At 36.4% G+C, this 25,763-nt stretch overlaps 1 protein-coding gene across 2 annotated transcripts in view; it reads right to left on the bottom strand.

The window, feature by feature from the left end:
- Positions 1-25,763, bottom strand: part of WDR35 (WD repeat domain 35) — a 56,241-nt gene that overhangs the window by 11,100 nt on the left and 19,378 nt on the right. The window contains exons 11-21 of one of the 2 annotated variants that reach the window (XM_044771987.2): positions 24,911-24,943; positions 24,488-24,548; positions 18,545-18,689; positions 15,537-15,606; positions 14,418-14,471; positions 12,405-12,514; positions 11,708-11,918; positions 6,741-6,821; positions 1,716-1,852; positions 1,198-1,401; positions 196-342 (exon numbers count right to left, since the gene is read on the bottom strand). In XM_044771987.2, coding sequence (XP_044627922.2) covers positions 196-342; positions 1,198-1,401; positions 1,716-1,852; positions 6,741-6,821; positions 11,708-11,918; positions 12,405-12,514; positions 14,418-14,471; positions 15,537-15,606; positions 18,545-18,689; positions 24,488-24,548; positions 24,911-24,943 — 1,253 coding nt within the window. The remainder of the gene's footprint in view (positions 1-195; positions 343-1,197; positions 1,402-1,715; positions 1,853-6,740; positions 6,822-11,707; positions 11,919-12,404; positions 12,515-14,417; positions 14,472-15,536; positions 15,607-18,544; positions 18,690-24,487; positions 24,549-24,910; positions 24,944-25,763) is intronic. The other variant, XM_014848041.3, reaches the window with a different exon arrangement.

Genomic DNA, 25,763 nt, shown 5'->3' with positions numbered 1-25,763 from the left:
AAACTCCACGGTTTTACAACACTCATCTAACCACTTGAGGGATCTCTTGCTCTCCAGTGTGAATCTAGAGCTATTTGAATTTTAGGATCGAGGAGGACGGTCCTCATTTCTCTAGCATTATTTCACAGGGAAGTACTCAGGCAGCAACATTTTAAGCTGGAGGAATGGATGAGGTGGTCCAGATAGGTAACCTACCACTTTTGTCGATCAGCGAAGTAGTCTCCAATGGCATTGTGAGCTTGTTCAAGGAGACTGTCATCCGCATCACCAGATCCAGTTTTCAGGAGTTGGAGTACTCTAAACCAATCTCCCAATTTCAGCCGGAGGCCAATAGCAAGATCTCTACAAATAATAGCATCCATTCATTCATTTGTTCACCCATTCATTCATCTAACAAATATTTATCAAGCACCTACTATGTGCTAGGTTCAATTCTAGGGTACCGAGAATACTCAGCAGTGAAAAGACAGTCACGGTAACTCTCCAAACATTTTAGAAACTTAGCCTGAGCAGGGAAGAGGCAATGGGGAGAACCTGGAATAGGGAAAAGGAACAGTTTCCTGCCTTTTATTTTCCTGGACTTGCAATTCACTTAGTAAAATAATGATTTAAATAATAACTATTTCATCAATTTGTTAGACATGATCAGGTTTATTTCAAAACCAAACCTATAAACACAGGTTTGATTTTATTTTTCTTTTCAGGGTTTAAGTTGTACCAGGGATCTCCTGGAATTACAAATAATATTAATGAAAATGAGACATAATGTTTAGAGCTGAAATGAAGTTCATGCATTATTTTATGCAAATAAAAATGAAATGTAAAGAATAAAACTCAACCCCTAAATACCTTTGATTTTTTTCATGCTCCTTGAGAACTCAACATTAAATAACAGCCTAAACCAAAAAAGAGAACCCAAATAATGAGCTGTGTAATAAATAAGAGCCCCCATTCTCTGTAGTCATATGATTTTTTCCTACCAAATGAAAAAAAATCTCTCATGGCCAGCCATGGAGAAGAAAGCTGCCCCCAATTGACAAAACATAAATTAACGAGAATCATGTAGAATATCTAGGTTGTAATCCAAACTGAAATTATTTTCTAAAAGAAATGTATTTCGTCTATTTTACATTCCTCACTTGTAACCAAATCACAAGCTCTAGAGGTGCTCCAGATGACTGCACCCTCTTTTCTCACCTTCTGTCCATATCAAGATACATTCTCTCAGCCTCTTCGAATCTGCCAAAGTAAGCAGCCACTTCAGCCTGCTTCATGGACTCACTCTGTAGATTGCCCAGGTGCTTCACAAACTTAATGCCTTGGTAATCTTTGCAGCGCACAAATGCTTGCTCCGCAGTGTGCAAATCTAGCTTCTGAAGAGCTGCTTCAGCCAGTAGGCGCCTTTATTAAAAACAGAAACGGAAAAGCCTATTGCAAATGGCTTGAACAAGGCTTGAATCAAAATTCAATTATTATACCCATTGTTTCTAGTGAAACATGGTGGGAAGTGATTATTTTCACACATTTAAGCATTTTTCATATAATAGTATGCTTACGTTGAGTACTTCCAAATCTAAAATGAATTTCTATATTTTAAAAAGAAGTGCATGACCAGAGGTCTAATCCCATCAGGAGGCCAGTACGAGAGCAGGACCGACAGAGCCGAGATGTTACAAGCATATACCTGACGTTTTGAGAGGATTTTTTTTAAATACCAGAGTCGGGGATGTGGATTGTCCTCTATGAATTGAGATGCATCTTCAATTCCAACCTTCTCAATCAATGCTCGACTATCTCGCAGGGACCGAATCTCAAAGTTAATTATATAATCCTTATTTGGATGTTCTGGATTCTAAAAGTAAAGATGGAAAGAAAGAAATTCTAATAGTTGCCTTTAGAGTATGTGTTTATTTTTTTTACAGTGAAACAAAACAAAAACTACTGCATCATATCGTAAGCAAAAGTGGGAAGAAGAGAAATTCCCATGTGCGGGTCTCTTGAGTTATCAGCAAACACCCACAAGTGAAGTCCCTCCTGAGGCTCTCGGGCTGCCTATGGGAAAGGGGACAGTGGTGGCAGAGGTCCCTTACAGGAATGTGGCCTTGTTTCCCTCAGCTCAAATGCCCTGTTCCCCAGGCGCTACTCCCTTCCGGCCTCCACTGGAGCAGAAAACTCATGGGCAGGGCCTCTATCCACTCACTCCTTAATCTCCTCTTTCCCTGCCAGGGCCAGTGAAACTGTTGCTCCATATGCTGTTGGGCAGCAGACAAACTGGTAAAAGAAAAGAAAAAGGGCTAGTTGTCATCACTGCTTCCCTTTTGTAATTTAGCAGGCTGGCAAAAAAAAACCCAAAAATTGGAGGCCAGTCTTGCAGGAAAGAGCTAGCCAATGACCAAAGAAAGGAAAGAAGCAGTTACAATGAACTCACGGATATCCTACATATTGGAAAAATGAAGCATACAAGAAAACTAGAGCCCCAATGTGTAAGAGGGCAATGGCTCCCAGAGAACAAAGTTCTCCAAAAGGGTGAACTGAGCTGCATGCATCTTCTCCTCACCTTGCAACTAAACCACTGTTTCTACAAACTGAAAAGTTCTTAGGCTACTCCTGGGTACAAAGGAGGCAGTAATATGGAAAGAGCGTGAGGTCTGGATTCAAACAGATCTAAGCTGAAATCCTAATTCCATGGCTTGCTGCCTATGTGACAACTCTTTCTAGAACCTGCCCACCCAAGCAGCCAGGGACATCTTCCGAAAATGTAAACCCAATCATGTCACTTTCCTGCTTCACTCTGCACTAATTCCAGGATGCAGTCCAAACTCCACAGCCAGGCATACAAGGCCCCTTGTAACCTGAGGCCCTCCCTCATTTCTGCCGGTGCTACTAATTACACACACCAGCTTCGAAGCCAGCCAGTCAAATCACGCCTTTGCCTACTGCTAACTGGGTGTCCCTGGCAATTTAGCTTATCTCTCCGGGCTTCAGATTCTCCATCTGAAAAAATGGAGGTAATAATCCAGCTTACTTCCTAGAGTTGTGAGGACTAAACATGATAACACATATCAAACATTTAGCACAAGGCGTAGCTGTGCGATTCAGTTATTCGCAGTCTCAGAAGCGACCCAATGCTCTCTTGCTTCCGACCTTGGAAGAAATACACCCAGAACCACAGCACCCCCAACCCTTTTCTGGTTGCTGAATTTCTCGTCTATCTCCCCAACAACTCCGCTTCAGGCCAGGAACTGTGTTTTATGGGCTCTCAATAAACATTTGCTGAGTCAATGAACACATGAACTTTGGATAAATCATTTCACCCACTAAGAGGCTTCTTATCTAAGTGAGGTCCGTGTACTATCTACCAGGCACAGTTGTAAGAACAAACGAACAATAATACATAACGACAAATGACACATTGATGCCTCTCATGAAGGTGACTTAGTAAATGTTAATTCCCTTCCTTTTCCTTTTGCATTCCTTCTTCTCTAGTCCTCCAGGAAATGTCTCAAGTTCTTTCTTTTTTTCCCCTTTCTATTGAAATATAGTTGGCATATAACATTGTATTAGTTTTAGCGTACGACACTCGTTATTTCCTAAAACTGTATGCTGAAGGGAATCTACAGTTCAGCTAAATACTTCCTGGGTCGATAAGGTCCCAGAGGGAAGCAAGGTACAACAATATTCTTTTCTTAACAGTTTTGCACGTAGTAAGTCAGATAACAAAACTGTCAAGGAGAACTTGGTTTCCCTTACAGTTTAACAACCTCTGCCAGTAAATTGGGCTACAGTACTGTAGATATTCTTTAGCCCAGTATTACATATCCATAAAATGTGCCCGGGGTACCAAGAATATCAAAGTACACCTAACCAATTTAAATATATATATTTTAAAACACTTTATAAAAGTCAATACAATCATCAAAGCAACAACACCACAGGCATTCTCAAGCATTCCGAAACTTAAGGTAATCAGCATCTATGAGCCTTTTTCGAAAGAAACTATGATGATGAAATCCAGCCAACTAAAAGATTAATCAAAATTAAGACCTCATATACAGAGAAAAGTGGAAAGACTGGCAACAGCTTTCATTTAAACATAAGATATTCAACTAGAAACTGGGGTTACAAAACAAAATATAAATATTCTAAATCTTGACAATGTAGAAATAATAATATGGCCAAAAAGAGGAGAGAAAGAGGGAGAAAATGTAAGAATGTCACCTTTTAGAGTGGAGAATCCATACTGTTAAAAATTAAAATGTAGTTTTAAAGTGATAACCTCTTAGTTTTTCATAAGTTTTTTCTTAACCCAGAAAAATGATATTGTTTGCGGTGAAAAAAAAAGCTATCTAAAGTCCTATAATTCCTTTAAATTCACTTTCAGGTTATTAAATTAAAATTAAATTTAATACTAAAAACATAGGTTGTACGGGCCAGCCTGGTGGCACAGTACTTAAGTTCACATGATCTGCTTCTGTAGCCCAGGGTTCGCAGGTTCAGGTCCTGGGTACGGACCTACACACCACTCATTGGGCTGTGCTGTGGTGGTATCCCATATACAAAGTAGAGGAAGATTGGCACTGATGTTGGCCCAGGGACAATCTTGCTCAGGCAAGGCGAGGAAGACTGACAACAGATGTTAGCTCAGGGTCAATCTTCCTCACCAAAAAAAAAAGGAGGAGGAAAAACAAAGCAGACTGTCCAATGATGCCATTTTTATAAAATTACTTCTGTTCATTTATCTAATCTATCAAATCTATCTTTCCACATACAGCTTACAGCTGTATGAAACGATGTTCTCATGTTTATCCAATGTTAATGATTAAAATATCTGAGTTGTGGGATTTGGGGTGGTATGGGTTTTTTTACTTTATTTTCAGCACTTTTCTGTACTGCTTGAATTCTATATAATAACAATGTATCACTTTTTTAAAAGCAATAAAGTCACTATTCATTTTTTAAAAATCAACTTGACAAACACCTTCTGAGAACCAGCTACGTGTATCAGACCCTTGTAGATGCTGGGGCTTCAAGACACTCACTCTCTATCAATCAATAATACATAAAAATAGACAAGGTATTGCAGCTACTTTATTTTGACTCTACCCACCTATGGCTTTGTTTTTTTAAAAAGATATTGACAAAAGCACATCTTCTAAAGGTATTCCCAAACCATAAATCTTTTAGGAAAGAGGAGGGCAAAAGGATTTATCTTGATTCATAGGAGAGGAAAAGGGGAAGAGACTATTCTCTGATGTTACTATATTCAAATCAAAAAGGACAATAACTGCCGATGAAACAAGTTTAATTCTTTTACAAGTTTAATTCTTATACCTTAAATAAGGACTAGATCTTTTCCTTTACTCTTTGCAGAAGTGCTAGCCACACAGAGAGGAGCCAAGTGGTCAAATTTGGGGATTATATAACCCTAGATTGCAGCAAAGCCTCAGACTTCACTGCTGATGTTCCACTGCTGACAGCTGTTAAGCCTGCCCCTCCCCTCTGCCTCACCTCTGGGCAAGCTGACAAGAAAGCCCAGGTGCTGCATCCTTTGGCATCAGCAGGAATTTCAAACTACACCAGCCCCTACCCGTGGAAACCCTCACCCCAGCCCACCCTCTAACTACCAAAAAAACCCAAAGCCACCCTCCTTTCCCTTATCTCTCAAACCATTTCTGGATCAGCTTGAGATGCCTGCCCTTTCTCCCCCAAAAGCCTCATCGTGTAAGAAACAAACCTTTGTACACCCTTTCGATGTGTCTGTAGGGTCATCACTCTTGACATCCAAACCAAATTTTGGGTGTGGGCCCATCCTGCTACTGCAGGGTGGTCATGACATAGGAAAGAACTGGTTCATAATAAAAAGGCTGCAATTTACATATCAGACCATGCTACAAACTGCAACTAATGTCTAGAAATTTAAAATCCCAATTCCTCCCCTAAAAAACATAGTACATGGAAAAGCAAATGCTTTAGATAAAATGAAAGTAAAATTGCTCTCAATGTATTCTTAGAGAAAAAAATTCCCAAAGAATGATCAATGAAGGCCAATGTAGGGGTTCAAAAAGATATCTGAAATCAGAAATGGATTATTTTTTTTCTTTCTTTCTTTTTTTTTCCTGAGGAAGACTAGCCCTGAGCTAACATCTGTGCCAGTCTTCCTCTACTTTCTATGTGGATCCACACCCAGGATCCAAACCCATGAACCCAGGCCACCAAAGTGAAATGCTTCCAACTTAACCACTAAGCCACAGGGCCGGCCCCAGAAATGTATTACTTTATAAAATCTAAAACAAAAACAATGAAAGGAAAGTGGACCTCGAAACAAAAAGTTACTCAAATATCCTAGAAACAGAAGAAGACTAAATTATCAACTATTTCTTCACTATGTCTTTGTTATTAATCTAAAAACAATGACAACAACAACCAGCTACCGTACTTCGAGCTCTTGGCCGTAGCCCTGTGCTAAGTGCCTTTCACACATTATCTTATAAAATAACAACCCTATCTGACAGGTACTATTATTACCCACGTTTTATAGAGGTAAAAACTGAGGCTCGTAAACAGGAAAGGAAAATGAAGGTCACAAAGGTGAAGGAACCTGTCTAAAGGCTGCACAAGTAAGTGACAGACCAGGGCTGGACCCAGGTTCACCTGACTCCTGGCTGGGACGCTATCCTGTCGGTGCAAAACTGAATCCCGGTCAAGCCAGAAGAGAAATAGAATTGTTTTTTAAGAATTACCTTTAATATCTCATCCAAAAGAACAGATTTAATTTCTAAATCCTCAAAGTTACAAATATATCCAGACGTCTGAATGGGTTCCTTTAAGGACAAAAACAAATGTTATATTTAATTGTACAAAATTTTCCTTCCTTTAATATATCATGATTTTAAATTTTATTATAAAAATTTTCAAACCAACCAAATAGTAGAGAGAATGTCATTAACACTCATATATCCATCATCTAAATAATTATTAACATTTTGCTATTTATCCTTCAGTCAACTTTTTTGGCTGAAGTATTTTAAAGTAAATAAAGTGAATTTATGGACATCATGATATTTCGCCCCTAAATATCTCAGTACATATCTCTAAAAGATAAGGAGTTCTCTTTCATGGCCACATTACTATTACCATACTTTACCTAATCAAAAATAATTCCCTAATAGCATCTAATATCAGTCCAAATTTTCCCAATTAATCCCAAAATGCCTTATACAGCTGGATAATTCTTATTCATGTCATTTGACATTAAATTTAATTCTTAATAAAAGTGGCAAACACTGTATTTGTATCTAAGTACATATGTCAAAGAAGTCCTGTACCACACCGAGAACTCCGTCCTCTGTAACATTAGCCAAAGGGTGTGCCTGACAGATTTCCTACATAAGAAGATTTAACTTGCCAATATGTACATACATGAGTCTGTTATATGTCTGTCTCTTATCCTAGTGTTATACAGGCTTGTAGAAATAAAGTATAGTAGATGTATATTATAATGTAAAGTAGCTACCCTAAATCCTTAGTAGAAAAGACAGGTATACATATTATATAAACAAAAAGAAAGAAACTCCCAGTAAACTTATTACCTCCAAGAATACTGTAAAAAGAATAGGATAATGTTGTGGTAATGGAAATAATACTAGGATGCAATTTTTAAAAATGTGTGTATATGTGTATCATAATGAAACAGACATTACCAAAATCCAAATGAAATAACATATCAAATTGGAAGATACCAAAAAGATGAAAATAGTAGGTAAAAATTGAATCATATTTAGAGTTTATTATGTCTAAGTTTAAGAAGGAGGCTCATGTACGCACATTATATGTGTTTATTTGCATTTAAAAATATACACTTTCTTTTAAAAAGTAGAAATTGTTGATTAAAATAGTCAAATTATATGAGGAAATTTTATAAAATCCCTTTTTTCCTCAACAAAAAAAGGTTATATTACATAAAGATAAATAATATGTTTTTATGAGCAACGAACACACAGAAAGAATCAGAACAAAATTTAATTCAAAAAGAAAGCATAGATAATAAAATATTTCTTATAAATTACAGAGGCCTTTCATATACTTTGATTACTTTGATACTACACATGAACAAAGTATACCTGTATAAAAATGTTTATCAGAAAATTTTCTTTTTTTGGCTAGATAACACAACAAAGCAAGATAGTCAAAAAATAAAAATCATAAAAGATGATCTGTAGATAAAACATAATACCAAAAACAAAGAGAAAAGAAGAAAAAGAAAGGTGGAGAGAGAGACCAAAACTGAGAGTTTCCAAAATAATCTATGATTATTGGCATATAAATAAATATACAAATATTTATGTAATTCAGATTTTCAAAATTCAACTTCTTCTTCAATGATCTCAACTAAATTTCTTTATTTTCCAAAATTCACTAGATATCAATCCACATTTCAATTGAATCTGAAGTTTTAGACTAGTGGTCTACAAGCAGGGTGCACTCACCTAAGCAGTATGCAAGATATGTATTTTTATTAAAAAAGTTCTTAAATCTTTACTAATCATACTACCCTAAGAAACACTGGTCCTCTAGTACACAAGTCAGAAGGTCTCAGTACCCACACAACATATCAGGTATCCTGTGCCCCTAACTTAGCCAATCAATCTTAGCATATTGTGACATACTGAAGTTGGTACTACAAAATTAAGTGGATTTAGAGATTATCTTATCTAATTTTACCTAACCTTCACAAATTGGATGAGAGGTTTAAAAAGCGTCCTGCAAAGAATTTGCAAATTAAATGAAATATTGGTAACGCAAGCCCAAGCAAATAAGAAAAGGCAGAATCATCACCTCTCCTACCCCTAGCACAAATTCTTGGGTCAGCCACAGAACAAAGTGAAAACAGTGCCATTCTAACCAGGTCTGACAAAAAGCCAGTTAAAAAATAAAAATTTCAAGTAGACTATTTGAACCATGGAACTTGTATTCACTGTTAACAATTCCTCTCTCTAAAGTGTGTGCTCTGCTTGAGACACCAGATAATGGCAGCATGAACCATAACAATGAGCATGACATTTTAAAAGAAAATTTATTTATTCCTGTTAAAATTCATCTTTTTCTCATTTCTTTAAAATTTCTACTTTAGGGACATAATTCATAATGGACTTACATTAATATGATAGGTCATGTATATAATATCTAAATAAGTAAGTATGCATGTATGAAGGTACATATTCAAAAGTTTGGAAATCCTCTGTTTGGAAAAGAAGCAAATATACAAAAATGAGAGGCTGATTGATGAAAATATTAGCTATGAAAGGAATATGAAATAGTAGTACCAATGAGAGGGAAGATGCAAGAAAAGGAATAGAAGAGCTGAATCAGTACCTTGAGAGGGTCACTGGAGATGAAAATGATCAAGCAAGGAATATCAACATTAAACACATTTCCAAATTCTCACAGAAAATGTGCTTTATCAGTGAATTAGAACTTTGCACACAAATGGCACCCTTTTCTCACATACGATCTGCAGAAAAGTTTACAACTTAAAGGTATGAATTTAAAATTCACAATAACACTCAAGTGGATAAAAATACATTCAGTATTAACTGTCAAACAACAGCTTATCTCCTGAATAATAATACAGAACACTATGTCTTGAAGGAGCTCCAGTAAGTTCTGTTTTGCAGAGGATGTCCTTAGAGGATCAGTCAATAAGCAGTTAGAGGAATGGATAGCAGAGTAACTAACCAAGCAGGGACCACAGCCAGCAGTGTCCTCATGAATAAAAAGGTCAGCACAACGGGGTTTATAAAGAAACCCAATCAGTGGTAAGGCTGTAAGAAATTCATCTAGCTCTAAATCTAATAGAAATTGAAGTACTTGCCAAGCCAGAAAACAAACTCAAATAAAAAAAGAAGGCTGTTCTGTTAAAACTACTTAAGGAACCCTTTCCACAGGAAAGATTTCCCTTGGTACTAGACGGGCCATGTGTACAACCCACATGTGAGCAGGAGGCATAACAAGCACCCTCACTTCTCCAACCACATGATTTCTGACTTTGCGCACGTGCAGCCAAAGGATGGAAAAAGGACCCTAACATTCCAAAAGTATTCTACTGCCATCCTCAAGGTTATCCTGCGGTTACCTGTCAAATTTCCACCCTTGTTTTGTGGCAAGGGTCGAACTTCCCTTGGACCCTTGAAAGAAGCCTGTGCTTACAGGTCATATGCAGCAGCCCTGAATGAATGCCTTTCCTTTGAACATTACTCGGGGTCTAAGAATTACAAAGACCCTTAAGACGCCTAAAGGCTTTAACAAAGCCTTTGAGAGCAGTTTACATCAGGTCATTGACCAACCCAAAGATCTTGAGTAGGGCTCAAATGGGGAAATGTGAAAATAATTTAGCATATTAAAGGGGCAAATAGTTTACCACTAAATAAATTACTACAGAAAATCTTTGGCAGCTCAAGGGCCCAAGCATGCAATTTCTTCCCAAGAAGGAAACTACAGATTCAAACAAAAATCAATTAATGACATAAAGCATTTATCAACTTCTCTCTTATTATATACACTAGTGGAGTATAGCAGGAGTTCAGAAAATTCCAAAGTCAAAATCCATTAATAATTCAAAAATGGTTTAAAAGATTTATCTTCTTAATGAGGTTTTGATTAGGCTACCACTCAAATTATTTTGAATTTCCTAAACACAGCAATTAACAGTTGATCCAGAGCAGACTAAGTGACAGGAAAATTCAGGTTCTTAAAATTAGCTGATGTGATGGGGCTGTCCCCGTGGCTGAGTGGTTAAGTTCGTGCACTCTGCTGCAGGCGGCCCAGTGTTTCGTTAGTTCGAATCCTGGGCGCGGACATGGCACTGCTCATCAGACCACGCTGAGGCAGCGTCCCACATGCCACAACTAGAAGAACCCACAACGAAGAATACACAACTATGTACCGGGGGGCTTTGGGGAGAAAAAGGAAAAAATAAAATCTTTAAAAAAAAAAAAAAAATTAGCTGATGTGAGCCACAAGTAGAAAATCAAAATATAACTTTAAAATTCATGAGAAAGGGACTTCCTGATACTCCAGAGAAAGTAGATTAATCACAGTCCAGACTTGCACACTCATAAGAATATCAAAGTGAGCGCCTCTCCCGTAATCAGGACATTATTCGGGTTTCTGCCTAAATCTGTGCTCCCCAAATTGCAATTCTTTGATCCCAAATAAACGCGTTGCTCTTAAACTCGTCCCTGTTTTTGTAGGTTGACAAGTGCATGTAAATATAAGACAAGGTAGACACAGAATCAGGTGAACAGACAGGCAGAAGAGAAGGAAACGACAAGGCAATTTCAAAACCACATTTTTTTGGTTACATTGTTTTACACAATTCTGGTAAATAAGACCACTCATTTTCACTTCTTTTTAACTTTGACAATGGGAAAAAATAAAAGGCCATACAGTTAGTGACCACGGTTCCATTTTTTAAAAAGAACAGATAAACACTTAGGAATTGCCTTTCAGAGAAAGCAGAGAATATTTAAAGGATGAATATTTTTCCCACTTAAAACTAAATATTTTTAAATTCCACAGAAATGTTTCTGTTTATTTTCAGAAATTCATGCAGCCAACATCAACAAACCTCTTGAAGAAACAAAGGCAAAATACCCAGGTTTTGATATTTGGCTTATTAGTTATGTACTGTTAATGATCTTGTTTTTACCTCAGGATCCAAGTTTCTGAAAACATACATTCTTGTCTTCTCCATCATTGCAAACAAATCAGGATTATCTTTGGCCCACTTCATATCCCAAACATCTTTTCGCTCCAATTTTAACAACTCGCCAATGACTTGCTGTCCTGTGCTGTCTGTTACTCGGGCATCCAAGTCAAAGAAAGTGAGGACCCCTGAGATGTCTATGATAGCAAGACGACTACCAAGAATGACATTGGAGAGGGGAGAAATTGTAAAATTACTACCAGTGATCATGAATATAAGTACCTATAACCATTTTCTTCAAAATCAGTTCATCAGAACCAGGGAATAAGGTAGAAATGGCTTTAAATAAATAAATGGCTTTAAAAACTTTTCATAAACTTGATGGATAACACGGACTACTCTTCATTTTGCGACCTCGTGAGGAAAAAGTATCCAAAAGAATTAAAGCAACTGGTATGCAAATAACTTAAAACATTACACTAGAATTACTCTATTTGGCCCAATTAGAGAAAGACATTTACACTAAATTCAGTATGGTAAATACAAATATTTAAATACAAATATAGTACAGTAAAACCACACTGAACTGTAAGACAAACGTAGAACAAACACACGTTTTTGTATTTATTACACAAATCCAAAAACCCCAGTTGATAACTTCAAAATCTAACATCTACATAAGGAGAGTTTCTAGACTTACCTAGAGTTGCAATTCAAGGATAACTGGTAGGCTCGACAGTTAAGGGAATATTTTTGAATCAAACCAACATTAGGAAGACTATATCTCTGAATGGTGCCAGATTCACGACCCTATGGAAATTACTTTTGATTACTAAAACATATTTACCATAATAATACTAAATTATAACTACAGGTCTCTCTATATGTTCATACATTTGTTTCAAAACCAAAGTGGTGGTGTCATGGCAAATTCCCAATTCTGATATTGAATCATGTTACTGAGTACATATTTATCTCCTAATTTAACTAAAAGCCTTTTTAAAGCAGCTGGAGGTGATCTAATTTTTTTCATGTAACATTCAAGAGAGAATTCAGAAACCTAGCTCTTTAATAATACACAAATTCTTACATCACAAGGAAGAAATATCTAGGGTTATTTACGGCTGTTGTCTAGGTTAATACTCAGAATACATTAAAAGCTAAAATATAATATAAAGCACTTATTGAATTAAATTTCATATATATGAAAAACCAATATAAGATCACCACACAAAACAGTCGTTACTGAAAGTCTACGTCTATGTTTTTAGCCTATAGCCGTCTATCTGATACTAGTTGTGGCAAAGGGAGATGACCAGAAAGCAGTGACACAATAAATATTAATGTGTTTAAAAATAAAACAGAATCTAAGTTTCTATGCAACGCTGCGCCAGCCTCAAGGCTGACAGATCAAGAGTTAGTACAACAGATAGGAGAGAGCTGTGGTGCAAAGTCTTCTGTGCCTTAGGCCACAGACACGGGCAACGTGAGGAAGTGGAAGGCTGCACTCAGCCACGCTTCCCCTCTCTAACCTTCAATCAGAGCAGCCCTGCTTTTGCAGCATGAGTCTCAAGATGGGCCTACCAGAAAGGATGGGGGGAGGGGAAGGGGGGAGATATTTTTTAATGTATAAAAGGGAGGTATGGGCTTTAAAAGATTTAATATTCGGGTGTGAAATACGATTTTGTTTTTAAAAAAAGGGGGTCTTGTGGCTTAAAAAAATTGAAAAATAATGGTTCTAAAAACTGTTTACATTTCAACAGTGGAAAGCAGTTTTAAATGCAGAAGATATGTTCTCCATTAAAACTTTTGGCTGATACTAAAACAATTTGAGTGTATTTCTTATAGGTAGACTCTGTCATTTAGAAATTATCTCAATTTTTGTGATTGATCTGAGTTTCATGTGTTTTTTTCCTGCAAATAACAGAAACACAACTAACACAACAAAAAATCCTAGCAAAGACTCTAAAAAGAAAACAAGAACCTCCATAGACCTAAGAAAAACTGCTTAAAACATACACCAAATTCACTCAGTGAGGAGAAATGAATACTATGTTCTTAAGGTTTCTTTCCCCCATAAAATTAACTAATGGGTAAAGAATGTAACTAGGATTGGAAATATATGCTATTAAGGCTCTGTTTACATAATTCAAATTCAACAACTCCACTAGCATTACTATATTAAAGTAAACATTTATCCCTAATATTAATATTTTCAAATGTCAGAGCTCAAGAAAAGACACTATAACATTGATTTCATTTTAAAAGATCAGCAAAAATTTGCCAAGGGCTTCTTTATTTTACTGGGCAGCAAACACACCACCTCTTCATTCTAAGTCTTACGAAAGCAGATGAGCCAAAGCACTTTCTCCAATACAAAATAGCAGGCCAATACGAAAACAGAGGGGGAAACTTTCTAAGATCTACTCCCACCATCCGATCTGCTCCACATCTGCCAACCCTTGAAAGGGCTCATTCAATCCCGTGTCAAACTCCTCAGTTGGTCCCCAATCTACTGCTTTCATAAACAGCTGTTTTCGCAAATGCTTAACAATTTGTGAGGCAATCTTTAAACTTTCTTATTTCTTATGTTGGGCTTAGGAAAACCTGAGGTGCCCACAGATGATATTAAAATCCAAAACATATTGCTTTACTCTATTTTTATAATTTATACAATTATTATTCATAAATAAGCTTTTCCTTTACAACTTACCACAATCAATGTCTTATCAGATGCCGTTATGGCACAAATTGGATCCCTTGTGCCCTAAAATAAATCAGTTGTTATTCTTTAACAAATATTTATTGAATGACTAATCTGGTATAAGGTAGTCTGCAATTCACTAAGAACACTTCAATATCGTTATTAGCATAACAAACATTTCCTTACTGAGCATCTACTATATGCCAGACACTGAGCTAAGCACCAGAGATACTTGGATGAAATTACTTTCAAGGATTACTCAGAAGTCTACTGGGGTTAGACAGAAACTGAACCCCTAAATACAGTACAGTAGGATAACAGTAGAGGTACACACAGGAGTTACGAGAGCACAGAGGAAGGAGCATCTAACTTATACCAAAATGGGCAAGGAGGCATAAACCCGAGCTTAGTCATAAAAGATGAACAGATGGCAGAAGATGGACAGATTGGCAGCACATGCCAAAAGGAGGAAGGGGAGATGGCACTGCAACAATCCAGATGGATCTCAAGAGCATTATGCTTAGTGAAAAAAAGCCCATCGCAAAAGGTTACATACTATATTATTCCATTCATAAAACATTCTCAAAGTGACAAAACTATAGAAATGGAAACAAACTAGTGGTTGCCAGCAGACAGGGATGGGGGTGGAGAGTGGGTGCAAAAATGAAGAAGTAGCAAGAGGCAAGTTCCTTTATGGTGACAAAATTACATAAAACTACACACACGCACTCATGCACACACACGTGTAAAAACTAGTGAAAACTGAATGAGGAATAAGGTCGAAGTCTAGTTAACAGTATCATACCAATGTCAATTTCCTGATTTTGATATTATACTACAGTTACATAAGATGTCACCATTGAAGGAAGCTGAGTAGAGATTCTATGTGCTATTTTTGCAACTTCCTTTGAGCCTATAATTATTTCAAAATAAAATGTTTTTAAAAATCAAAAGAAAAAAACCCAGCAGATCTAGAGGAAGATTTTCAGAATAGAAAAAAAAATTTTAATTAATAGAATAACATGCTATTCACTGGAAACAAATTCTTTTCTAGGTCACAAAATAAAATTACAGTGTTTCCAAATCTATAGATATTAACATATGCTAGCAAAAAATAAAATCACCTACTTGAATGGCTTTACTATAATCAAGCACCCCATCCACTGATCCAGAAGGAGTATCATCAACATGAAAAATTCTGAAAAGAAAGATCAGAATTTCAAAGAAAGAATAAGTAAGGTTTACACTATTTCATAATCTCTAGAACAATTAAAGGCTTGGATGAGACCAATGAATAATTAATTTACTTAATATAAATATCCTGATTATTTTAAAGAGTTCTTGACACGGCTCAGTCTTATAAAGGTAGAAACTACCAGGTATTTACCAGTTATGCAAGTAATATGCTCCTGAAGGCTGTGCCAAAAATATATTTGAACACTCAATCATATATTTCCAATGAATTTCATTAAGTCCCAAGAGATATTTTACCTTACTCTCCAAAGTCATCAGTCAGGAGTAACTTCCTCTTTTTTCTTTTTTAAAGATTGGTACCTGAGCTAACATCTGTTGCCAATCTTCTTTTTCTTCTTCTTCTTCTTTTTCTCCCCAAAGCCCCCCAGTGCATATTCTAGTTGTAGGTCCTTCTGGTTGTGCTATGTGGGACGCCACCTCAGCACAGCTTGATAGGTGGTCCTAGGTCCGCGCCCAGGATCCAAACCAGCGAAACCCCAGGCCACTGAAGCGTAGTGTGCAAACTTAACCACTCAGCCACAGGGCCGGCCCCGGGAGTAACTTCTAATACAGTAAGGTTCTTTGCTGTTTCTCCATAATTTCCCTTTTATCAATGTAAAACATAAAGGTAAAACCTAAATGTATTTGGGAAGCTCTAATTAATAGAATTTTTGTTCTGAAGTAAAGGATCCCTCCCTACGAGTACTGTGCTATGATGATGTACCACTTTTGGACTTCCGCCGTCTCTGATACCCTTACCATGATGCTTATTCACATCACAGTATCACTGCTAGTTTACTCTTTTCTCCCACTAGGTCATGAGTTTCCTGGAGGCAAAGACTGTATCTCCAGTGCCTAGCACAGTGCCACACATTGACAGGTGTCTATAATGTTTGCTGAAAAAAATATAAAATGAACGGAGGCAAATAGGGAAGATACACCACAGATCAGCAATGAGGCCCTTGGCTAGATACTGAACTTCTCTGAGCCACAATTTGTCTATCTGTGAAATAAGAACAACAATACCCTTTCACAGGGTTTTTGAGAAGCATAAACAAAATGATGTTTGTAAAACACGTAAGCACAGAGACTGATAGATAAAAGTTGAAGAAATTGTAGCTGCAATATGGTCACAGAAAAATCACGCCATTTTCTATCTTTATAATACCATGAAATTTTGTCATTAAGTTGAAATCATAAATGTGCTTTCATCAATGTAATAAGGAGATTGAATGTTAAATAAATTCACTAGGAATGTATTAAATGAAGAAAGGTGCACCAATTTAGAGGTACGGCATTTCTGTATTTTAATACATTTCTATTAAGTGTATCCAATTACTAGTTCTACTTAGTTACCACAAAATACAAGTCAAAGGTTAGAATAGGAGGCCTCTCAAGTGATTATCTGACCCACCTCCTTCTCTCAAAACAAGTAGGATACTACAAGAAAGGCGAGTAAAGTGCTTCAGAGTCAGATGAACCTGGCCTTATGTCCCATCTCTACTTATCAGCAGCTGACCTCTGACAAATAATTTAAGCTTGTGTGCCTCAGTTTCCTCTCTGTGAAACATAAGAAGCATTCAATCAATGTTGGCTGTGACCACCATTATCCACCATATTTTACAGATGAGGAAACCCAAGTCCAGAGAGACCCTGCCTTAAGTCATTAAAACTAGTAAGTATATCCCGGGTAGAAATATAAGGAAATGCTGACTTCTTTATTTAAACAAAAGCCAGAATGTCTTTAGCTGGCTCATGGAGGACACTCACTCTATGGAAAGGCTAGACTTTCCTGTCCCAACTTTGCCCTAAGAGCCACCTTCCCCCTGCAGACCGCAGGCCTCTTGCTTATTGGCACTACCAGTGCCACATGCTGTTCTCACAGAGGCCAAAGACTCTTTCCATTTCGTCCTACAGAGCTATTGAGAGGACAAGATGGAGTACTTTTCAATGGTTTTATTTTTTCTGCTTGCACAGGAATTCACATATCCAAAATACTTTTACTGGAGACATATCTCCTATCTTAGTAGATGAGTGAGTCTGAAAGGGAAGGGTGGATTGCACTAGGATCTCAAGCATGCACGAGGGAAGATGATTTGAAAAGGAACCTGGGATTTCTGACACGATTCCCGCTGCCCACCTCCACCAACACAGGCCTATGCCCTCATTAAGAATCATTAGATTAAAACACTGAGCAAAATCCTTAAAGGCTCAGGATAACAACAAAAGGACAACAAACATAGACATCACTAGCAGAGACAATATAACTTAGACAACACAGTAAATGCAAATGTACACTGAGACTTACTGTAGGGAATCCCTCCATCCTGGCAACTCAGCTCTCTAGATGGTAGAACCCACTTTACCCCCACTCACTGGAAAGAGTTCCAACCCCAGACTCCCTGGAATCTAGGACAAGAGAAAGAAGCCAAGTGGCCAGTTCACCCCACCTAAAGCCCTCCTCCATACCTGTGTCTAAGGACCTGCTTCTCCTATGGCGATCGATACTAGAATCATCCCACCCTCCTGAAAAGACCTCCACCACTATCCCAGGGGAAGGAAGCTTTGGATAGACATTCAGAACTCAGGTGAATAATCATATATCAGTACAGCATAATAACCCTAATATGGTGGGGGTGGATGAGTAAGAATAGCCATTTCCTCATAAAAACAGAGCTCTCCAGTCTATATCTCTAAGGACTTTATTTTATTGCACCACGCTACCTCATTTTTGTTTTGATAAATTTAAACAGATAAATTTGAAAGGTATTCAAATAAATGGGAAAATATTTCTAGTAATCAAAACAATTTGTGGTTCCCAAGCATTGCAACTTATAATTAACCATGTCTGATTTAAATGTGATATGGTTGTGCTACTAAAAAATATGCATCAAAAGATATACCTTTCTCTCCCTTCTTTTCGAGACCGTGTGATCTGATTAATTTCCAGTGCTGTGAGCTTCTTTGCCACACGATATTGCCAGGTATAAAACGCTTCTTTCGAAGCTGCTATCACATGGGTTTTGGTCATCGCAACAAATAATGGTACTATTAAAAAGAATATTAAAACAATTAGGTTGCAGTTACACAGAATCACAGAATGTTTGTGCTGCAAAGGACTTCAATGATCACTGAGTCCAACCCCTCATTTTACAGAAAATACACACCACACAGAGTCTCTGAATTCAGAAAAGAATCAAAAACTTGTAGGATCATACAAAAATATTAAATCAAAATGGATCAAAAACCTAAATGTAAAAGCTAAAACTATAGAACTCTTAGAAGATAGGAGTAAATCTTTGCGACGTTGAGTTAGGCAATAATTTCTTAGATATGACACCAAAAGCATAAGCAACAAAAGAAAAAGTAGATAAGTTGGACTTCACCAAAATCAAAAACATTTGTTTCAAAGGACATCATCAAAAAAAATGAAAAAGGGGCCAGCCCCATGGCTGGTTAAGTTCTCGAGCTCCACTTCGGCAGCCTAGGGTTTCACCAGTTTGGATCCTGGGCATGGACATGGCACCACTCATCAAGCCATGGTGAGGCGGCATCCCACATGCCACAACTGGAAGGACTCACAATTAAAAATATGCAACTATGTACCGGGGGGCTTTGGGGAGAAAAAGGAAAAAAAATAAAATCTTTAAAAAAAAATGAAAAGACAATCCAAGAATGGAAGAAAATATTTGTAAATCATACAGGTGATAAGGAATTCTAACTAGAATATGTAAAGAACTCTTATAACTCAATAATAAAAAGACAAATAACCCAAATAGTAAATGGGCAAAGGATCTAAATAGACATTTCTCCGGTGAAGATATACAAATGGCCAAGAAGCAAATGAAAAGATGTTCAACATCGTTAGCCATCAGGGGAATGCAAATCAAAACCACAATGAGATACCACTTCACACCCACTAGGATGGCCAGACTCAAGAAGTCAGACACGCGAGTACTGGAAAGGACGTGGAGAAAGGGTAGGAATGTAAAGTGGTGCATCCACTTGGAAAAACAGCTTGTCAGTTACTCAAAATGTTAAATATGGAGTTGCCATATGCCACAGCAATTCCACTCCTAGGTACATACTCAAGAGAAAATAACACATGTTCACTGAAAAACTCAAACCAAATGTTGATAACAGCATTATTCACAATAGCCAAAAAGCAGAAACAGCACAAACGTCCATTAACTAATGAATGGATAAATAAAATTCCATCCCTTCCTCCTATTACTGCTCAGTTCAGGCCTTTATCCTTTCCTCTGATACCATATGGCTTATAATTCCTCATTAATGTAGAAAAGAAAATTCTCCAAAGTTCCTTCCTAATTTAGGAGTATATTCTCCTAAACATATAACTTTTTTTCATCTGTTCCATTTTTTAGAGAACACTTAATTAAGCTCCTACTGTGTACTCTTTTATGAAGTAGTCTCATCAAATCCATCTTACAGACAAAGAAATGGAGGATTAAAGAAGTAAAATAACTTGCCAAGGTCACAGAACACAAAATAAACAACAAAAATAAACACTCCCACACGAGGCACATAAAAACAAAGGAACTCCTTCATAAAAGATCATTTTGGTACTTGTTTTCTAAATTCATGAACAATTAAAACGGTGCAAAAGTCATTTTTCTATTTATAAAATTGTGCAAAAGGATCATTAATATGGCCAGAATAAAGTACTGGTGTTAATAGCAGCTACCATTTATGGAGTTCTTGCCATAGTCCAAATAAAGGACATTTAAGGCAATAAGAGACAGAAACTGAACAAAGAATTAGAAACTAGACTGACGGTATGCTGTTAATTGAGTAGATTAACAACTCAGGGATTCAAATTCAAGAATTTTTATATTCTAAATAGCTCTGTATAGTAGTTGACTCATACTAAAAAACTTTTTTTCATTACAATTTTCAAGATTTTTCTATTCAAAATGTGTACTATGACCGAACTCTAGAGGGAGCTAGAAGGCTTTCCCGTGAGGAACGACTGGTTGAAAGCCAATCCTGGAGGGCGGCCAACCCTGGGGAGCCCCGAGCCGAGGAATCAGCACCAGGCCCAGGCTTCCATCAGCTTTCTCTGACTCTGTCTCTACTAAATCATAAGACACTTGCTAAATATTCAGCTAATTCTACCATGGATACTCCGATGCTGGTAACTACCATGGCCTTAGCGTGAATTAAAGTAAGTTCACAACTTTAACTGCTTTCTAATAAAATATCATTTTCCTTTTTACATAAAAGCATTTTTATAACCATTGTTTACCTACAATTATAAAATATACTCATGTTCCTTCCTTTTTGATAGATATTAAACAATCACAAGAGTTTATCATCAGCCTGATTAATTCAAAATTAAAATGATAATGGTTCACAGTAAGAGTCAGACTCGTTGGATGCTAATCACAGGCACTTGCTAACTCTGCGGCCTTAGATAAACTCCGTGCTTATTCTCTCGGAACCTCAGTTCACTTACTGCAAATTGAATATAATAATAATACCAAGCTCATGGAGCCGCTTTAAGGATAAAAAATAATAAATATATAATAAATAAATAAATAATAAATATAAAGCACTTACAGTGCTGGCATAGAATCAATGCTTAATAATAATACTTTTAAAAGCCAATATTTATTTAATTTTTTAAAAATATGTCAGGCATATATTTTAATAGTTATATTCATTATAATTATATAATTATATTATTGTATAATCCATATATTAACCCACAACCACCCTGTGAGGTAGGCACTATTATCCCCATTCAGCAGATGCAGACACTGAAAGATGGAATGGTTAAAGAACTTGCTAAAGCTGACGGCTAGAAAGTGGTAGAAGATTGGAACACAAACCCAGTAATCTGGTTCCAGAATCTGTGCTCTTAACCACCAAGGCATACTGCCTCTCATTAAGGGTTAGTAAGCGTTAGGTGTGGTTGCTGTTACTGCTTTTACTTTTCTTACCTACATAGGTTTTTACAATAAAAGCAGAAATAAATCCACTAGTCAATACAAAAAGCAAATACAAACAGGGGTAGATAATCCTATCTACATAAATTATGCTACATCTTTATTAAAAGATCCATCCCATCCAGGTGGATTAGTGCTTAGTTTCCTAGAACCAAGCCTCTAGGAAAAAGTTACAAGACCAAATTTTTAACAGATAGACTATTTTAGGGACAAAACACAACCAGGACAAAAGCCCTCCACATCCTTCTCAACAATTCAATCAATATCTGGAAAGAAAAAATTCAAAATATCTAGAAAATTTTTTAAGAAAGTAATTATGCTTTCATTAATTGAACTTTGTAACGCCAATACATAGTAGTTACTAGCCAAGCAAGGATGTCAAATAATTTAAAACAATCTAGGAATTCACGTATAAGTAAAGGCTGCTTGTAATATTTTAATGTTGAGGCCTGAAATACACATCTACATCTGGAATGTTCCCCCACTTTCCTACTTATTCATTTCTCAGCCCTTTAAAGAGCTGGTAAACTCAAATTGCTCTGAAATGTTTTCATCACCTCGCCTCTCTCTGGAGTGTATGGAAGACTCGGTGCATGTGTTGCAGGCCGGCACCAGAAAGCTGCACGCCCACCAGGACGGGTGCAGCACGGGCACCCGGCACTTTTCAGGCACTTTCCATGCCTTCACTCCTCTGTAAATGCTGTTTTATCTCCCTAAGATGTCACTTGAAGAAATACTTAGCCTTCAAAACTCAGTGCCAATGAAATCTTCTCTAAGCAGAAAAGATGCCCCTAACAATCCCCTGCACCAATATCTACTTATCCAGCACCCAGCACAAGCCGAGCACACAGCCAGGGAGCCACAGTCATTGTTCCACGGATGAACTATATTTTAACTATTTGTTTAAATATCCTACAAAAAATGTCATAATTAATTTCTTGGCACTCCCAGTATAGCACTTGAAAAAGTATATACTGACTGATGGTTTGCATAAGTAATGGATTAAGCATTTTCATACGTTCAATCAACATTCATTATGCGGCAAGGACAACATTAGGCAGTGGGGATACAGAAATGAATAAGGCACCAATCTTTAAGCAGCTCAAAATCTTGTGGGGAAGATGGACAAGAAAATCAATAACCACAGTGCAGATAAGTGCTTTGGACAGGAGCATATCAAAGGTATTCCGAGGGCTCAAAGGAAGAGCACAAAAACGGGTACCGAACTCCTACACGTCCCATACGACAGAGTCCCACAGCTAAACTTCTCTAATAATGCATAAAGTTCTTTTTAAAAGTTTCCATAGAGATTGTCTGGAGGAAAAGTAGATGACAAAACAAAAACTACACTTTCCAGAACAATATCAGTTACGCGCTTTTTTTACTTTAGCCTCCAGTCCTCGTGAAAATTTGACATAGAAAAATAAAAAAGGAATTTTACAGGATATGTATGAAACAAAAATGTTGAGTCTTTGGCTGAGTTTACTGCAGACCAATGAAAGAACGGTTTGTTAAAATTTCAGTCAGCGAGACTGCAAAAATAAGTTTCAAGACTCAAAATACAAATAATCATGCCCTCAAGCATTTGCCATTTTACAAAGGCGAAGGATTTACATCTGGCTTTACTAAAACATAGACTACCTGTGACCAAAATTACTCTGAGGCTAACCCTATCATCATTATGATGCTATGTTAAAACTTCTGATATTAAAAGAAAAAGCATATAATCTGAAGACTGACAGAATTACTCCCTTAAAGACTGCTGTTTCTAATAAATAGGTATTCATGTGACAAGCATCTGTAATAATTTTAAGCAAAGCCTTTTAAAAAGGAACACTAACATGTATGTACGTATGTAAATATAAAGTAACATATAAACATACCTATGTAACAATGAACATGAAGCTGAAAAGTTTCAATAAATAGAAGTGAGTTACCAAGACCCTGGAGCATAAAATCCTTGAGGCCAGTAAGTCTTTCTCACATTTGCTTGTATCACCCAAAGAGCTTAGCAAAATACAAATACCGAGAAGGCAGACACTAACATTTGATTGTTAAGGTCGAATGTGAAATCTGAGGCAAAAAAGACTAATTCTCAGATTCAGAAAATAATTCAATGGGTTTTCAATTTTTGAAATCTAACAATTTTTCAAATACCATATTCAATAAACTACTCATATGGTTTATAAGAAAACCATTATTACTTTTGGGAGTTATGGTGAAATGGCAACAAAATATTTGATAATGAGTTTTAACAAAACAGAATAAGATTTGGAATTTTTTAATGTTACTTTCATAGCTATTGGACAGGGGAAATGGTAAATCTAAAGTAACAAATGTCTTCTGAAAACAAAAAGTCAGGAATTTTTTAAAGTTGCCCCTATTAATAGACTGATTTCATTAGAAAAATCTGGAAAGGGCAAACTCACTTTTACAAGCAGCTAAAGTGTTTTTTATGGAAGAGAGGTATTTACAAGCAGTTTATTAATAATAAAAGTGGTTTAAGGGCAAAATTCTTTCTATAATCCTTAGTTTATTACACACTGATCATTACTTTGCATACCAATTCCTGTACAATTATATTTCCCATTTAAAGCGAATGATGGCAGTATGGCAGTTGTGAGACTATTGTGGATTTTAGATAGAGTAACCCTATAATTTATTGTATTAAACAGGATACTTCTGAAAAAATTGAGAGTTATTAATAATTTTATCATGACAATAGGCATAAACTGGTACTGAACCTGGCAAAACAAGAAGTATGCTCATTGTTGTTTTAGAGAATACCTCTAATTAATAATACCATTGCTAGGTTTTTAAATTAGTTTTATAAATAAAACTTGATTAAAGAGGGAATAAATATTAACATTTCCTTACCAATATCAATGTATTTGGGATCCAAGGGTGTGCCAATAGAATTACAAAGAACTAGCACAAACTGTGAACAAATAAGACAAAAAGCATGAGAACTCCTGCTTATGTACAACAAGGGAAACAATGCTAACACATCATGCTTATCGCTTTTTCAAGTGTCACTAACTGGGAAAGAAGTGATAAAATTGTTCAGTGCAAAGAACAGTAGGCAAATATAATCTACAGCATTAAAAACAAAGAAATATGAATTCAAATTAAACCAAGGCTGATTTCTCAACATAATGGAACACTGTGGTTTTCAAGAGGCCACTTAAGAAACATAAGCACACTGGCTACTTGTCATTATTTATACTTCTAAAATTCCTGATGACCTCAAAACTCAGTTTTATCCTATAACCAGCTAAATAAGAGCTAACAATTTGTTACCGTTGCACCAAATGATTCCATCTCGTTCTCCTCCTTTGAAGCAATACATAAATGACACGAGAAATTCAGAAAAATTCAGTTAATTCAGAAAAAACATAATCCAACCTAGTGAAAATGACTTAAAATGCCCATTGGTTAACACACACACAAATAATTATCAATGATTAACATTAGGAAAAATAATCAAGCAAATGCACATTTAACATCACATTACCCTAAAGTGATAATTTTGTTTTTCTTACTGTCACCTTTTTTATATCTTGTACTAAAAATAACTATTTTACTTAGACATTTTACTGATTAGCATAATGATTTCAAATAAACCAATTCTCTATGCACTGCTTACATATAGACTTTTTCTCTTTTCAGCATCTCAAGTAAAACTTGCTTAATTTCATAAACTAAATAACAAAAATTATACTAAAATATCATAATTTACTCTTCTATTTAAAATAAGCTTATTTACTGCCACAGACCACCACAAATGACTTGTATTTTTAAAATCTACTTATCATTTACAGGCTCATAGTTTAAAGAATCAAACAGTTCCAGAAGACTTCTTACTAAGAACAGAAGTCCCCTCTAACTTCCCATTTCCTGCCTCCTGGAGTAATTGCTTTCAGGTCCTTTAATTCATCCTTTTGATACTTACCTCTACCAAGCTAAGTAACATGTTTATAATGCTACTTCTTGTTTTGTTTTGTTTCAATTTGGGGCACTATCTTTCGACTTCCCACTAACAAAGGTAAGTATGTGGCTTTCTTTCATCCCCCTTTCCCCAACCCCCATCACACAGGAATATACCTCTGTCTCTCCATCCTTCCACTTGTAATTTTCTTAGATCCTAATTTAG

This window comes from Equus asinus, chromosome 6, assembly GCF_041296235.1.
Source record: "Equus asinus isolate D_3611 breed Donkey chromosome 6, EquAss-T2T_v2, whole genome shotgun sequence".
NCBI lineage: Eukaryota > Metazoa > Chordata > Mammalia > Perissodactyla > Equidae > Equus > Equus asinus.
Note: the sequence above shows the minus strand (reverse complement) of the source record. Positions and strands in the feature narration are given on the sequence as shown.